Source organism: Mauremys mutica, chromosome 2, assembly GCF_020497125.1.
Source record: "Mauremys mutica isolate MM-2020 ecotype Southern chromosome 2, ASM2049712v1, whole genome shotgun sequence".
Taxonomy (NCBI): Eukaryota; Metazoa; Chordata; order Testudines; family Geoemydidae; genus Mauremys; species Mauremys mutica.
The window spans coordinates 83467223-83483946 of NC_059073.1; the positions used below are offsets into that span (position 1 = coordinate 83467223).

General features: G+C 40.8%; 1 protein-coding gene across 1 annotated transcript in view; it reads right to left on the reverse strand.

Annotated features, from left to right (window-relative positions):
- LAMA3 (laminin subunit alpha 3) overlaps nucleotides 1-16724 on the reverse strand; it is a 178186-nt gene that overhangs the window by 72588 nt on the left and 88874 nt on the right. Inside the window, exons 28-37 of the mRNA XM_045004766.1 lie at nucleotides 16392-16500; nucleotides 14212-14309; nucleotides 11399-11567; nucleotides 9900-10026; nucleotides 9681-9820; nucleotides 8245-8360; nucleotides 7499-7710; nucleotides 6457-6661; nucleotides 2606-2750; nucleotides 1331-1471 (exon numbers count right to left, since the gene is read on the reverse strand). Coding sequence (XP_044860701.1) covers nucleotides 1331-1471; nucleotides 2606-2750; nucleotides 6457-6661; nucleotides 7499-7710; nucleotides 8245-8360; nucleotides 9681-9820; nucleotides 9900-10026; nucleotides 11399-11567; nucleotides 14212-14309; nucleotides 16392-16500 — 1462 coding nt within the window. The remainder of the gene's footprint in view (nucleotides 1-1330; nucleotides 1472-2605; nucleotides 2751-6456; nucleotides 6662-7498; nucleotides 7711-8244; nucleotides 8361-9680; nucleotides 9821-9899; nucleotides 10027-11398; nucleotides 11568-14211; nucleotides 14310-16391; nucleotides 16501-16724) is intronic.

Consider the following 16724-nt stretch of genomic DNA (forward strand, 5'->3'; position numbering starts at 1 on the left):
ATAAAAAAGTCTTCCTAACTCATCTACTTCCTGAAACCTCCTGCACTAGAGCTGCACTAACCCTGTGCCAAAATCACCAGTGCTTTGTTTAGTCTATTGTTTAAAAAAACTCTTTTTATTTTGCAGTTTTAAACAAAAGCCAGAGCAATAATGTTTTACAGGAGTAGGTGTCCTCTGCAGGGATTGTGTCCCATACTACAAAGAAAACCAAACAGATCAAATTATATCATTTGAATAGCAGAAGGAGAATTATTTTACAGTATACTTCAGGCCTTGACGTCTTTTACAGCTTAGCTGGAAGTCTCAACATTAGAATTAATTATCTTTTGCTTGGGATGAGATAGCTGGCATCTTTCATTACACTACAGAGCAGAATGGCTATATGGACTTACAATGGCAGAAATAAAAATTAATGCATGTGTCTCAGAATCACTCACAGAACAATCTGACACCAAAATATCCACACGCTCAACAACAGGTTTCCGTAGGAACAGCTACTACAGTCATTGGGTGATATCCTGATTCCACAGACACCAACGAGAGCTTAGTCATTTCCTTCAGTTGGGCCAGGATTTCACCCATTGTGCTTAAATAATAAAGTGCCACAATCCAGATAACACCTAGTCTACATCTGACAGTGCTTCAATAACTTCCCTTAGAACATTTTTCTTCTGTCTGTTATTAGAAATGTTTCTTGTAGTGTCCAATTTAAATATTCCCTTGTTTATTTTCAGGCTGTTGCTCCTTGTTTTCAACACTTATCAGCCTTAAATAATTCCTCCCATTCATTTATGTTATCATATGAGTATATCCCAATTTCCCTCCTCCTCCCACCTTCTTGTGTCATGTTTTTTCCTATGAAAATGAAGAAGGGCAGAGCCTGTTCACATAGACAGCTCAAGTTGAATATTACCATAGGACCTCTTGCATACTATCTAGGTCTCAAATACACCTGTAGTGCATATTTCCTACAGGCCAGATATCAAATTAATTGCTTCATTAACTTATTGGAAAAGTACATTGTAACTAGATATCTCACTTCAACAAAGTCTTTGATGGCTGTAGCCACCTAGAATAGACTGGCTTCAACTCTAGATGAAATGGAGAGGTAGACAGACCATTTTCCACAAGGCAGCACTTTCAGATTCTGCACCATAATTTGCAGAGAAAGCATCTAATGGGAAACATAACACTTTTCAGTGGTTTCCCGAAAATATTTCCCATTCTCATCATTCAGTAAAACACAATTTGTCATTTGGAAGAAATCTGATAGTTTCTTAATGGGATACATGCCTGTACGATAGTAACTAAAAATATACATTAAATATACCTTAGTTCTACGATTACTTGTGCTGTGACAGTTGCTAGTAGCTCCAAAACAAAAGCAAGAAGTGCAGCCCTTGGGATTAGAAGGATCCAAATAAAATGATCCTTGACGGCAAATGTCACATTGTCTACCTTCAACATTCTCCTGTTAAAGAACCATTGAAAAAAGTTATTAAAATTTTCCATGTGTTATTGGTCAACCTGCAAAATACCAGGCACCTAAAACAAAATTCCTACAGGAACATTTAAATATTTATGAAATATAAGAGAATATAAATGTGAAATTGTTACTTATGGTCTTCTGTAAATGGTATTCCAAATGCAAATGAAATAGTCTCCTCTTGAAAGGGAACTTCTGTGCCAATAACTTATTCATAGCTTTGTCTCTTGCATGCACAACAGGAAGGTCTCTTTTCTAGCTACTAAGTATACAAACCCAATTGAATACAGGGGATACAGGGCCGCCCAGGGGGTGGGGGGGCAGGCCCCCACGAGAATATAGTATTCTATACTATTGCAACTTTTTTTTAATGGAAGGGGCCCCCAAAACTGCTTTGCCCCAGGCCCCTTGAATCCCCTGGGCGGCCCTGAGGGGATATGTTGAGTATATATAAAAATACAGTTCACTGTGATTTCACATGGAAAAACTTGTTTTTGAGAAGCCTTTCCACTAGATCTGTATAAAGATGTAGTGGAATTACTGTAGCTCACTGTTGAGTAATGAACATTGATCAGTGCCAGCTCTGAATACTACTAGGTGATTTCCTTACCAAAATCCTCAAGCTGGCTCTTCCAACCTACATGTGAAAGGTCATATATGAAACTTCACATTTATAGAGTTCAGTCTATGCAAATCACAGCAATGGCAAACATCATGCATACACTGGGGCACTGACATGTCAATTACATCATATGACCAACAACAAAAAAGCCTGAAGCCCGGTGAATATAAAAAAAACCCAAACTGCAGATGCAAAACAGAGATATGTGTATGTACATAGCGTTTCAACACATATGTGCACACATAGCATGTAGTACCTTAACGTACTAGGTTTTCTCTGTGAAAAGGATCAACATTAAATGTATTCTACAAACTTCTTAATTGCAGTTTATTTGCAATCCAGGCAAGTGCTACAATGCATTTTTGATATAACTGTATTTAATTCTTATCTAACAACTGCAAATAACAAATTCACTTTATTATACCCATTAAATATGAAACAGCCACTGATATGGAAACTGATATTTGTGAATGCACAAGTATCTTGATTTATCTGACCTTGCAGAGACAAACTCCTGTCTGTGGATGACAAACATCTGGCTCTGTTCCATCTCTGTTACAATTACAGGGAATACAATCCGGGAAACTGTAAGAACCAGGACTGCAGCGATCACATTGTCGCCCTGTTATTCCTGGCCTGCACCTTTACCAACAAAACAAACAGAAACATTTAAGTTTGTTTCTGTAGAGAGAAGGTGTCACAGGGATGGGAATAAAATAATGCAAAGGATCTGAAGTGATCATCTGGTCATTAAACACCACTCGTGGGGATCAACTGAAACAGATTAGCGTTTTTCTCAAATTGTGAGAAGTATTGCAATTCCTAACAATGGTCACTCAGCCCAGTGGGGGTGGTTTGATTTTCAACACTGCAAATGTTGAAGTTGGGGTTCATGTTCTGAAGCTGTTCTGTGTTTGCAGGGGGGCCCTGCCCGCTGCAGATGCTGGAGTCTGAAACCAGCATGCTGTATCCCAGGCAGGAGTCTGCACTGAGAAGAGCTATAGAGCTAGGGGTGAGTGGCCATTTACCAAAGCGCCCAGCTGCTAACAACAAGATGGGGTTTCCCAATGAAAAGATTATATAACTTGCTGGGCTGTAAACCTTGTCTATACAAAACTGTTCACACTGGGTAAAATCCACTTGGCTCAGACACAAAGCCTGAGTAACTTGGCTTTATCTGGGTGAAGGGTGGTATAAGATGAAATCCAACCCCAAAGTCTGGACATGAGATAGCAGAGCACCTCCTTTTGTGAAAGCAGCAACTCCTCTCCCATAGTCCCTACTCCAGCTTCTGGAGTGGACCTGCATAGTCTGGTGAGGCCATTGGATCTACAAAAATGTGGATCTTGTGACCTATTCCCCCTCCCCCCCCCGCGATCTCCTTGCTAGCCTCTTCCCACAGCCTCCCTCTGCAACTCCAGGGCAGGGCTTCAGGGGAGCAAAGGCTCCTTGTACAGGAAAACACTTCCAAAGTCTAAAAATGTTAACATCTGCATCTCTAGGTTTTATCTGTGCTGGAACTCTTTTTAAAATCCTTTGGCAACTGGGGGGGGGTGTCTTTGGTTCTCAGCACCCACGTTTTGAATATGTGGGTACCCAAGCACTGGGAATTTACAACTAATAAATAGTTTTAAAGTGCTGGACTGAATACAATGGGCTGCTTTTGATGCAGCACATGAGCACAATTAAGCATTTCACCATACACTCGGGGAGGTTTGTCACACTCTAAGTACATTACCCCCATAACCTGATAATAGAAAGTAAATTTGCACATAGAATTAGGACTTTGGACTTTGATGTAATCCACTGAATTGAATATTTTAATCAGCATGTAATGGGTAACATGGCAGTTTAATGATTAGTGCTTTGCAGAGAGAGAGAGAGAGAGAGAGAGAGAGAGAGAGAGAGAGAGAGAGAGAGAGAGAGCGCTCTGCTATACCATCAAGTATTGCTCATTTATCTTCCACCATATAGTACTGCTTATTTAGATAAGACAAGGGCCGTTTAGGTTGGACATTTGGAAAAACTTCCCAACTGTCAGGGTGGTTAAGCACTGGAATACATTGCCCAGGGAGGTTGTGGAATCTCCATCACTGGAGATTTTTAAGAGCAGGTTAGACAAACACTTGTCAGTGTTGGTCTAGACAATAATTAGTCCTGCCATGAGTGCAGGGGACTGGACTAGATGACCTCTCGAGGTCCTTTCCAGTCCAACGATTCTATGATTCTCATGAGCTTTCTCTAATTGGCCAACAAGTGAAAAATATCACCATTATGGACAGATGACAAAGCTTTTCACAGAGAGAGGGTGAAAAAGGCAAAATTCCACTTCTTTGGCAAAATAGTGAGTTTGCCTCAGGCAGAAATGTGTTAATTTCTTAGTGATAAGAAACTTAGGGCCATTCAGAGCATGGGGATGCATCCCTGACCATACTGGCTAATAGCTATTGATGGACCTATCCTCCATGAACATATCTAATTCTTTTTTTAACCCAGTTATACTTTTGGCATTCACAACATCCCCTAGCAACAAGTTCCATAGGTTGACTGTGTGTTGCATGAGGAAGTACTTCCTTTTGTTTGTACTCTGGGAAAATGAGGGCTTTGTTGGTAAACTCCATTCACGGGATTAACAGCTGATGCTCCATTTTTGGGAGTGACACATGAATACGTAAGTTAAATTCAACCAGCCTTGAATACCTTTATTGCATCAAAAATTAAGTCAGAGTGAGAAAAATACTCTACAGTCTCTCCAAGGATTTGTGCTTGCCACGAAGGGCTCTCATATTTACAGGCAGGTAAAAGAATGGTGACTGTGATGGGATTGAAGAGGCTTCAGAAGTTAAGAGAATTCACTGCAGTTGCAGTTGTACACAATAGTTTTTCATATAGTGTAAATCAGAGGATACATCTAAAGAGTGTATTCTCATCACACTGTGCTGGCAGTCAGACACATATGGCTTCATTTCAAAGGTGCTTAGCACCCACACCTCCGTCCCAGTGAATAATATCATGCAGTGACACAGAGTAAGTTTCATCAGAGGATCTCAAAGCTCTTTTCAAACATTACTTAAGCCTCATAACACCTTATGGGGTAGGTAATTAATCTTTTAAGAATTATGGAGGGAGTATTGTTACAAAGTGGGAATTTTCTGTAATATTTTTATGAAGCCTATGTTTGCCTCAGTTTCCCTGTCCTTTGCATTGCTACTGAGTGGGGGAAAGAGGGTTAAGTCTTCTCCTGGGGGAAATGCAGGACATGAGGTGTGGGTGTCACCTAGCTGTCTGGGCTGCAGTGAGCGGGATTATTTAGGAACTGGTAGAATGCAACTCAGATTAACAGAGGGCATAGAGAGACAATGATCAACACCCAACAGTGGGAAGCTCAGGCATGTGGGGATGTAAACTCAGCATGGCCCAGCCTGGAGACAAAGGACTGAGATGTGAAAGGCAGGGGATAAAGTGTTGGCTTTTGAAAGAGGCTGGCAGCTTTCACCTGGGACACACAAAGGTGTCAGAGGGAGATAGAGCCTAAGATGGATTCAATAACAGCTTTCATTGCACTGGCTTGGCCAGGATGAGCTCTGACTTAACCTTTGCCTCTCTGTGCTAACCCAAAGGCTTTCAGATTCTGTCTACCAGGTGACCAATACACTGTTACCTGGTTAAGTAAAGGCTGCCTGGTGTCACTGCAAATACTCAGTGGGAGTACTGCACTCTAAAGGGGTACAGTAAAGCCTCAAAGGGGAGTTTGGCTTGGCTGGATTCTCTGCAGGGAGCCACGGAAAGAGACAGGGATCGCTGATGCCCAAAGGCCCAGTCTTGGAGGCCATGGGCCTGTCCCTGTGGAAATGTGTGCACCCTTGGGGCCCAGCACACTAATGGGATCACTCCCAATGGACTGGTTACAGACTGGGACATAAACCAGACCCTGTGAATCCATGAGAAGTGTAGCTAGTAGTTAGAATACATGTCTGGGAGCCAGAGTTCTTCTGGTTTCTATTCCTCAATCTGACACGAATTTGCTGTGTGATATTGGGCAAGCCATTAGAAGACACCGAGGGGTTCAATGATATACTCAAACTCATATGGCAAGTCAGTGGCAAAAATAGAAAAAAAGCTCACTAACCAGTTACCAGAGCAAACCAAGTTTGTATCCTTTTCTAATCCCTGGATAGCACCGCATACATCTCTTTACATCAAAATAAGAATATATCCGCCCACCCTTGCAAGTATGTAAAAAGACAAGTGAATCAAACCCCTCAAGTGAATCAAACCCCTCAAGAATATTCCAATGTACATTTTTAACATTAATAACAACAAGTTTAACCCAATAATGCAAACTTACTTGCACTGCCCATTGTTTTTATCACATTCTGGGTTTGCCAAATTAACTATTCCTCTGCTTGAGCAGTTGCAGGCTTCACAGCCAACAAGGGGGTGGTAGTTGAAAAATTGTCTTTCACATGCTTCACACTTGGGCTTCACCGTTTGAGGGGGGCAAATACATTGACCAGTTATGTCATCACAAAGACGTCGGCCGCAGTTGCATACTGGATTGGGGGGAAATGTTTTACAGATTAATCATATTTGATTTAAAGAAATGACTCTCATTCCATTCAAGTCAAGTCATAGGGGGCCTCATTCTCTTCTCTCTTTCACCAGCTTTACACTGGTATCATTTAACCGACTTCAACAGATACAGCAGCATAAGTGAGAAGAGAAGCAAACTCCTGGAAACTAGCCAGGTAACAACAACTAAGGTTTCAAGGAGTAGCCTGGGACCTTGGGCCTTTTCCACAAAATTGTTCCTCAAATTCAACACAAATATTATTATTTAGTACTTCCCAGGACATTTTGCTTCACGTTGGGCAAACCACTGTTTTGGTGAGAATGTCACCACTTTATCAGTGTATTCAACGTAGAATATAATATCCAGGAAAGGCAGATAATCAAGGTTACTTCATGTAACCAATAAATCTGTCAGTGCCACCAGGTTAATGCTACACCCTGCTTATTTATGAAAGGGTTTGTAGCCATGAGTTGGGACACAACAGCTGGTAATAAATTAGAAAATATTATTTACTAGGGAGTATAGAGTAAAACATTCAACTCTAGAGGAGTGGCATTTGGGTTCTGTCCAGCAAGGCAATAAGCACGCTGGCCCTGATCCAGCAAAGCACTTCAGCGCATGCTTCACTTTAACCATGTGTGTTTAAAGTGAATGGGCCTAATCATGTTAAGGTGAAGTGCATGATTAAGTGCTGTGCTGGATCAAAGTTACATTAATCAGCACCTTGTAGGATTGAGCCCCATATGCAGAAAATGAAGCTGCAGCACATATTGAATAAGGTCACAAAATACTTCCACTTAGAACAGAATGTACTTACACTTGCAGAATGGAAATCCGTAGTACCCAGTTTGGCATCGGCTACACCGACGGCCAATGACGTTAGGTTTGCAACTACATTGTCCTCCCAGAGGGTCGCAAGCTGAGCTAGTGGCACCTGATTTATGGCAATTACAGGGCAATGCTCCATCGTTGTAAAATGCCACTAGTGACCTTACAGAATCCTTACAGAATGCTGACGATGTTACTGGGCTAGTGGAAGAAAAATATAAATCACGTAAGAACTAGTATTAGGAAGTTATAATGACTACATTCTGCACTAGTTTAACGAATTAGGAGACTTATTTCTACTCTAGTTCATATGCATAGTAGCAATATCAATGTACATGCATGGATATATTTAAACCAATTCACTAATACTGAACTGATTTGACATCCATTTTTGTAAATAATTTTTTCAAAGAAAGTATCTTCTGTTCAGCAATACCAAGAAGATAGGCACTTCAGCAATACCAAAGATAGATAGCACAGCTTTTCCTTTTTTTTTTTTTTGTACAATATGCAATGGTACTCCACCTTTAAATTTGATTAACAGAGCGCAGTCATGGAAAAATGTAGACCCATATTTTAATGCCCTTTGTAATTTCAATGGCCCAGCATAAGCCATGTAAAACATACCCATGTAGAACTGTGATAGGTATGGTATAAGTGTTTTAATATACAGTAAAATATTAATAATTTACAACTTTCTGTAAAATGTTCAGTGTCTTAGAAAGTGATGCTTACTCAATATAAAAGCTGTTTCCTCCACACTGGTTGATAAAGTCAATCGACTTGTCCACAGTCCTTTTCTGAAGTAGGCTATGACTGTAGCTATCTGCTGGAACAACTAAAACGTGTTCCTTAAAACAACAAGAAAACTAAACTGTATATTTAATAGAAAAACAGAAGAAATGAACCAAGGTGTTTATCTATAGTTAAATGCATTTCCAGTATCATCCTTGGATTTTTCTACAAGATCCAAACTCCTGTGTAGAAGTTGGTAGGATGGAAAAATCATTGGAACGTAAGCTGCATGTTAAGCTATTTTCAATTACTTGAATTGATGATGGGTTTCTCCTCCAAAATTCATATGAAGACTGTATTCAAAATTCAGCTATCTTGAAACAAGACAGTTCTTCAGATTTCTTACACACATTTCTACATTTCTGAAGCCCGTGTCCCCCGCTTTCTATGGACTGTAGGAGTATATGTCTGAACCTTTAGTATTGGGGCAGGAGAGTGAAGATGGCTAGGTACAATATTTGTGGAAGCTCAGTATTTCCTCATGAGCATTTTTCTGGGTCAGACCCCAGTCTAATAGACGCCTACTGTATTGTGGAGAAAAATAAACTACCAGTCACATTAAAAGTTAGGAGCAGAACTTGATGATTAAAGTCATGTGCCACAGACAAGCTGTTGTTATTACAGTATCGCAGGAGTATCCCAAAGCCCCAGTTCAGAATGGGGTTTCTTTGTGCTTGGTGCTGTACAAACACAGGGTGAAATCCTGGGCCCATTAAAATCAACGGTAGTTTTGCTATTGACTTAATGGAGGCAGGATTTCTCTCTCAGTACAATACAGTCCCAACTCCAAACAACTTACAATCTAAGACAGGCTGCAACAAGTGGATTTAACACCAGAGTCAGGGGAGTGAGGATTATATTGACTTGCTCTGGCCCTGATCCTGCGACTGGTAGCGTGTGGGCAGAGGCTGCTGTGACATGCTGTACCCCACTGATTTCAGTGGGACCACTCAAATGCTTAAAAAGTCAGTCACATGCTTAAGCTCCTCCCTTTATCAGGGCCTGAATGACTGTTTCAAGAGAAGAGGAAGATTAACATCAAAGAGAGCCAGATTCAGAGCTTGCTGAAAACTCTGAAATTTGACTAAATTTGTTATCAACATTTTTGATTAAAAAAAGGTGTAAAATGTTGTGAAAGTTTTCACCTCACTTTTTTATCAGCTTTGTAGCTGGTCAATATTTGGGCCAAAAGACAAGACAAGACAAGACAAAAGTGCCCCCTAAGTTACAATTAGCTCTTTAAAAAATACAAAATAAATTAAGAAAAACTATTGCATTCACAGTCATCCATTTCCAAGTAAATAGTGAACCTGAAAAGCTCTACTATTCAAGAGGTAAAAAGAATACTTTCAAATCTTGAGGTGTAACAAACTTACCACAACCAGTGTTTTTTCACTAGGAATCTTCACAGTAACAGAAACCTCAGGGCCAGGGATATCCAGTTCAATTTGGTTTTCTGCAATCACCTGGTCTCGACAGCCAAAAGCGTGAGGGCAGAAAGAAGCACTGAAGGAACCTAAATGAAATTTTAAAATCTAGTTTGCTAAAATGCTGAGAAAGAAAAAAGAGCTGAATTAATATAAAGCACGGCTTACCTGACCATAGGCGTCCCCCATCCACAAGCACCTGCACAGGAAATGTTGGGTGCTCTGGCTGATGGAAATGTACAACAAATACATATCTGCCTAAACTTGGCACTTTCCCACTCAAAGTAAGCTGGTTCTGCAGAAACAAGGACAACTAAGCTTATGCATTTGTTTTATTAATTCATTTTTACTATGGGCCTGCTCCTACCTGCAATGGGAGTTGAGGGAGCTCAGCATCTCTCAAGAGGGAAAAGGATCTTGCAGGATCTGTCCCTATGTTTGCATACTCTTATCTACATAATAAAACAGTAAAGTATGTATCTGTCTATGCCAACGGACCTAGACAATTGTGATGTCAGAGGTAACTCAACCAATCACCACCCTTACTCTACAGCTAATTTGCATGCAACAATTTCATTGGTTGTAATAAGTCAGGGATATGAGGGAGACTGGTGAATTACTTGGCTCAACTGCCACAGTTCTTCACAGGTTGATTTGCCACCCATACAACTCAAAATCCTCAAGCACAACCCCCACACAAATCAACATAAAACAATCAAAATCTAGCACAACACGACCCCCATGCAAATCAACGCAACCATCCACACAACACAACCAACCCCTCACACACACACAATAACCCCAGACACACATACCCCCTCACTGCAACACACATCCCTCACTCATACTTACTATAAAACTATTCACTTGAGCGGCAAAGCCGCAAGTCATCATAGGTCTATTTACATTATAAAATATGTTAATTACTGTGCAGAGCCCAGCAAAATGTTTTTTCATTAGTTGGTTCTGATTCCTTTGTTTCTGTTTGTGAATATTATCTATCAGACTTCCTCATCCTGCAACAGCTTGGCCCTAAACAGGGCTGGTGAAACCCATTAGGCGACCTAGGTGGTCGCCTAGGGCGCTAGCATTTGGGGGACGGCACTTCGGATCCTTCAGCAGCGACTGCGGCGGCCGGCTCTTCGGCAGCATTTAGGCGGAGGGATCTGGGGCAGAGGGGCGTGGGGAGGGCAGCCTGCAGTAAGTAAGAGGGGGCACGGCATGCAGGGGAACCGATCCCCGCCCCAGCTCACCTCTACTCTGCCTCCTCCCCTGAGCACGCCACTCTGCTCTTCTTCTCTCCCTCCCAGGCTTGCGGCACCAAACAGCTGATTGGTGGCACAAGCCTGGGCGGCAGGAGAAGTGGAGCAGTGACGGCGTGCTCGGGGAGGAGGCGGAGCAGAGGTGAGCTGGGGCGGAGAGTTGCCACGGGGGGGGGTGCCTCAAGGTGGAGGGGGGGAGTTGCTGCGGGGGGGGGGCGCCTCAGGGCGGGGGGGGTGGGAAGCTGCCGCAGGGCTCGGGGTGGGGGCACAAGGTGGAAGTTTCCATGCACCCGCCCTGGCCCTAAAACATCATTTAGCTTTAATTCTCATGTTGTTCTCAGTCTATTTAACATTACTGACAACATATTTTGTGCCTTAGAAATAATACAGTCAAATGTGAACTACCTGTAATGAGGTCAAGGTTACTCCATTAACCCGGTTAGCAGAAGGTAAAGGGACACTCAGTGGATTGTATGGTACATTTCTCTGCACTTCTGAAATTTTCCTATCCCTGAGCGCATCCAAAAGCAAGGCCACTGGTGGAGTTTCATACACTGAGGGAATGCATGATGCACTAAAAATAGGATTATAGTAATTATTCGTGCAGTAGGAAGAATTCTTTATGTAAAATAATAATGAAGTTGTAGGCCTAGTGGTGCAGAACAAATACGAAATAAAAATTAGTCAGAGTGGTAAAAGTCAATGCATTAGAATGAATACACTTAAAGACACATTAATAACTAATGTCACTGTTTTGCATTCTACATAGTTGATATCAATTAAGCAAAACGAAGATATATGGATTTAAATCACTGAATGGATGTGTAACTAAATTTACTCAAACCTTCTGTATCATAAACAGCTTACCTGTTAAATGTTTGTTAAATAAGATGCAAAAATACAACCAATGGTGTCAGAACACATAACTAAATTTTAGTGGGTCAGGTTAGTTACAAATTAAAGAATCTAAACTACTAGCAAATATCCTGATCCTAAAAATACTTGCATACATGCTCAACTTTAACCATGTGAGTAATTCCACTGAAGTCAATGGGATTACTCACACACTTAAAAGTTACATACATGTGCAAGTATTTGCAAGATTAGAGCCTAAGTAGGTATATGGACAACTTACCATATATACTTGTTCATAAGCCGAATATTTTTGGTAAAAAAGTGACACATCAAAGAGCGGGGTTCGGCTTATAAACAGGTCTACACCAAAATTTGATGATTTTAAACTCTATAGAATCATTGAATTGAATATCTAACACAGGGATCAGAAACTTTGGCACGCGGCCCACCAGCGTAAACACCATGGTGGGCCAGGCCGGTTTGTTTACCTGCCGCGTCTGCAGGTTCTCTCGGCCTGTGCCGCTTCCCACCGCCCCCATTGGCCTGGAGCGGCAAATCGTGGCCAGTGGGAGCCACAATTGGCCGAACCTGCAGACACGGCAGGTAAACAAACTGGTGCTTACCCTGGCGGGCCGCGTGCCAAAGGTTGCCTATCCCATATCTAATACATTGTAGTTTTGTTTACCCGGAGGCATGCCACTTCCCGCAGTTCCCATTGTCTGGGAACGGCGAACTGCGGCCACAGGGAGCCAAGGAGCTCCATGCCTGCAAACGCTCTAGGTAAACCAAACAGCCCAACCCACCAGCAGCTTACCCTGACAGGCCAGGAGCCAAAGTTTTCCAACCCCTGAAATATAGGGTCAGCTTATGAAAGGGTCATACAGTTTTTGCTATTTTTACCTATCCATTTGGGGGGGTTGGCTTATAAACGAATGGGCTAATGAACGAGTAAATGTGGTAGCTCCCCAAAAGGGACTCTATAGACCACCCAAAATGTTTAACTATCGATTTCTAGGTGCATTTACTTCTGACCATCTAGATTGAAAGAAATCTTTTTTAAGGCTTCAAGTGAAAATGAATTCGGTAATTTCATTCTAGTCACTCATGGATATATATACAGTTCTGATAAGCATGCGGCAATCATCAATGTCTGCTCAAGAGAGGCATAGAACTGGAACAGCAGGTTTGTTTCCAGTCCAGAACTGAGGTGCATTTGCCAGGCCTGTGTGGGAAATCTCTTAATAAAATAACTAAACTGAGCCAATGCCGTTAATCTTTCAATTTCATGAACATTAAGCCCATTTACAAAATTAAATATGAAGCCAGCTAATAATATATTTAACAACAGAACAAAACTGTAACATAAATTATTTATGCTGGAACTAAAGCAAATATGAAAACGTAAAAACAATGTATTTCCACAAAACTAAAAATAAAGATATATATTCATCATATCTTCATAGTCATTTAATTTTATTTTTTCAACCAACCTGAAATCCTCCTTTTATTCAGATTCAAGAGTTTCAAAACTACATTGCTGTGAGGTCCAAGATTTCCTATATTCAGCCCTCAGGAACTAGTCCTAGCTATAAAAAACTGATCCCTACAGGATAAGCAGAGGCTGAAAATGAAACGCTGTGCACCATGTGGAAGCCAAGAAAGATGTTGTATTGGACCTTAAAAGCTCTTCATTCTGATTACCATCCTGATTTTTCTCCCTTCCGCTTCAATTCAAATATTATTTTAGCAGCTACTATCTTGAGAATTATTAGATTTAGTCAACAATTCTTTCTACCTTCTGAAGAGTTGTAAATTACAGTTACACTCACTTTAAGCCCCCTTTACATTTGTCAAACAAGTAGAAAAAGACCTCAGTGTAAAGGAGAATCATTTTAAGTCTTGAAATGGCATACATCATTAATATCTAAGTTCATGGGAAGCAGCTGCTAAAATCCTAGCAGAAATGAAGTGGTGAATAAAAGTTCACAATAAAACTCATATCAGAATAATGGTCATATAAGACCATTCCATGACTTGCCAGGCTAGAAACAATGTATTTCTGCATCCTGGATGTCCAGGATACTGCACTTTATATAGTCACATTTCTCCCAAAAGTTTAGCATACAATAGTTCAGACCGGCTAGGAATCTGCTATTGAGGGTATTAACTAAATCCTAGACAAAGACTGTCTAGATTAACACTTAAACCTTTTATCAAATACTACCCTGTAATATCTTGGCCTACATTCATCTCTGAGTCACAGAGCAAAGTTTCAGTCATATAGGCATTAAAATACCACTCAGTGCATATGTCTGCCCTTTCAAGGACTCGTTCATAAAAAAGGAAGGAAGCATGCAAATTACCTTTGATTAAGAAAGCTCCCATAAGTGGCTATGCAGTGTACTTTAGGATCCACATATTCTAGAGAAAATTCTTCAGCTGATACAATGCAAATTTTGTGCTGCAAAACACACACAATTACAATGTACAATGCCCAGTTAACACTGTGACCTTTTTAGTCAGCTGCAAATAAAGGGGCCAGACCCAAAGAGGAAAGATGATCAGTAGTTAGGGCACTACCTATAACACTAGGAGACCCAGGTTCAAGCCTCTGCCCTGTCACAGAACTTCCCTACCTCACAGGGGTATTGTGATGATAAATGCATTTTTTTTAAATAGCAAAGTGCTTTGGTATTTACATAGTGCCCACTACTGTAGTATCTAAGATGGGCAGATCTTCAGCTATGTCCAGAGAGAACACCGCACAAGTTTGGAAGGAAAGGCCATAACTCCCCCATTTGCTGTCCAATGGCTTTTTGGACACTGGGTGAAATCCTGGCCCCAGTGAAATGGGAGAAGCAGCTGCTACAATGAAGTCAATAACAAAACTCATTATCAGTGGGTCCAGGATTTCACCCACTGTGTTCAGAGTTAGTCTCCAGGTATATGGTTGGGCAACCTGACTTAATTTCTCCCATAAGAAAACTGATAAAAACGAAAGTGAAAAAAATGTATTTGTGCATGAACTACTTTAAAAGGAAGCAAAAAATGCCAAAGGAGCAGCAAAGAAGCCAGCAGCAGTCAAGTGTAGAAATATCAGGACAGCAAAGCCTGTGTTTTAGCACCTGTGAATGGGAAATACAGACTCTGGAGGGTAGAGAGTTAAAAAATTCTTTCCATATGCAGAGTCAATTGAAGATGCCTGTCCTCATAGTAAGGAATCATGGGAACCCAGCCAGTGGTGGAATGGGGCTAGGCTCACCTGCAGTGAATAACACCTTTAGGAGGGGCTAATAAAGGGAACAGTTGACAGTTACTCACTGTCTGGATTGGAACAGCTCATTTGACTCACTGTGGAACAAAAAGAAACCGGCTGCAAGACCCCTTGTTTTTTTATTTATTGAACTCTGACTGCGAGAAGCCTGTTTGCCTGCTATTTGAACCAGCCCTCTGTGCTCCAAAATTGTGTGTTGCTTCTCCAATCTCAATCCTTGGTATACCTGACCTGCCTGAATCTTTAACTCCTAAGCTGCTGGGGCATTAACTGCATGGTACTCGCAGTCAGGAGTGCTCCCCTCACCGCCACCCATAAGCACTAATACATGTTTGTCTTCACTTTGAGCACTGGGAAATCACATTTTCTGCAGCTAAATAGAGTATTCAGAAATATAGGGCAAGTATTATAGGGGTTTGTTTTTTTTTCAGAGAAGAGGAACTCTCATTATACATAGAATTAAAAATAAAATAGATAAAAAGCCCCTGCTCTAAGTCAGCACAAGAGGTATTGGTTTTATTCCACATCTTTTGGATCTGAATCTTGTCAACACTATTGAGAGCTAACAGAGATTTCAGACAGTATTTAGTAACACTGAACAATGCCTTGCAACAAGAGGATATAAAGCAACTGCCATCCTATGTTGTACATAACAATCTGAGGCTAGATTCTATTCTCATTCCTTGGACATATCCATGGAGCTGCTCTGAATTTACACTGGATTTTCACATAGAACAGAATCTGGCCCTATGTCTCTAAAATAAGAAACACAGGAAACAACTTGAAAGAAAAGTCAGCCCAGGAAAGAAAAATTCTTCATGTGACCAAAAGATGGCAGCAAAAGATTTCTAATAAAAAATGTTTAAACGCCACTTGTGTTTCAAAAACGAAAGCCTGCACAACCTGAAACTCTGAGGGAGAGCTAGGAAATTCCCGTAAAGAATTTCAAAAGTAAAAAAATTAAAAGGTAAGAAGAAAAATATAAGCCCATTGATAAAGTATGAGAGCTACTATAAGATACTTCCTTTAATTGTACATACAAGAGAAATTTGGGTAAATGAAATAAAGCAGAAGTATGTTGGTGATGCCTTTGCCAAGAAAGATTTTTGTTAACACTTTGAAATTGAGCTTATATGAATCCTAGCAATCCTCAAACTATATCCTAATCACCATCCTCAAGAACTTAAAAAATCACCACACAGCATATAAAAAAAGGATAAAAGTCTCTCTCTTTATCTCTTGGGGAAAGTATTACAAGAAGAAACTTACCAGAAGAAAATTTATCAGTGATGCCTTAAGATGTAACTTTGCATCAGCTAAAAGATCATAGATTGCAATGCGATTCATATTATCAACCACAACACTGCGACAAAGGAAGCTGCAGCAAAAGTAAAATAAAAAATTAGCCTCTTGCCAGTGCCATATTTTGTATTGCACATGCTAGTGCCAACATGTTTATCTTTTCTCTTGGATAATGGACAATGAATACCCTCAGTCATTGATAAAAATGCAGCATCTCAGTAGCTAGACCAACTAAAGGGGAGGAGCAAGAGGAGCACTGCTTCCACTTTGGCATATTCTATCCATAGCCCCAAGCCCAGA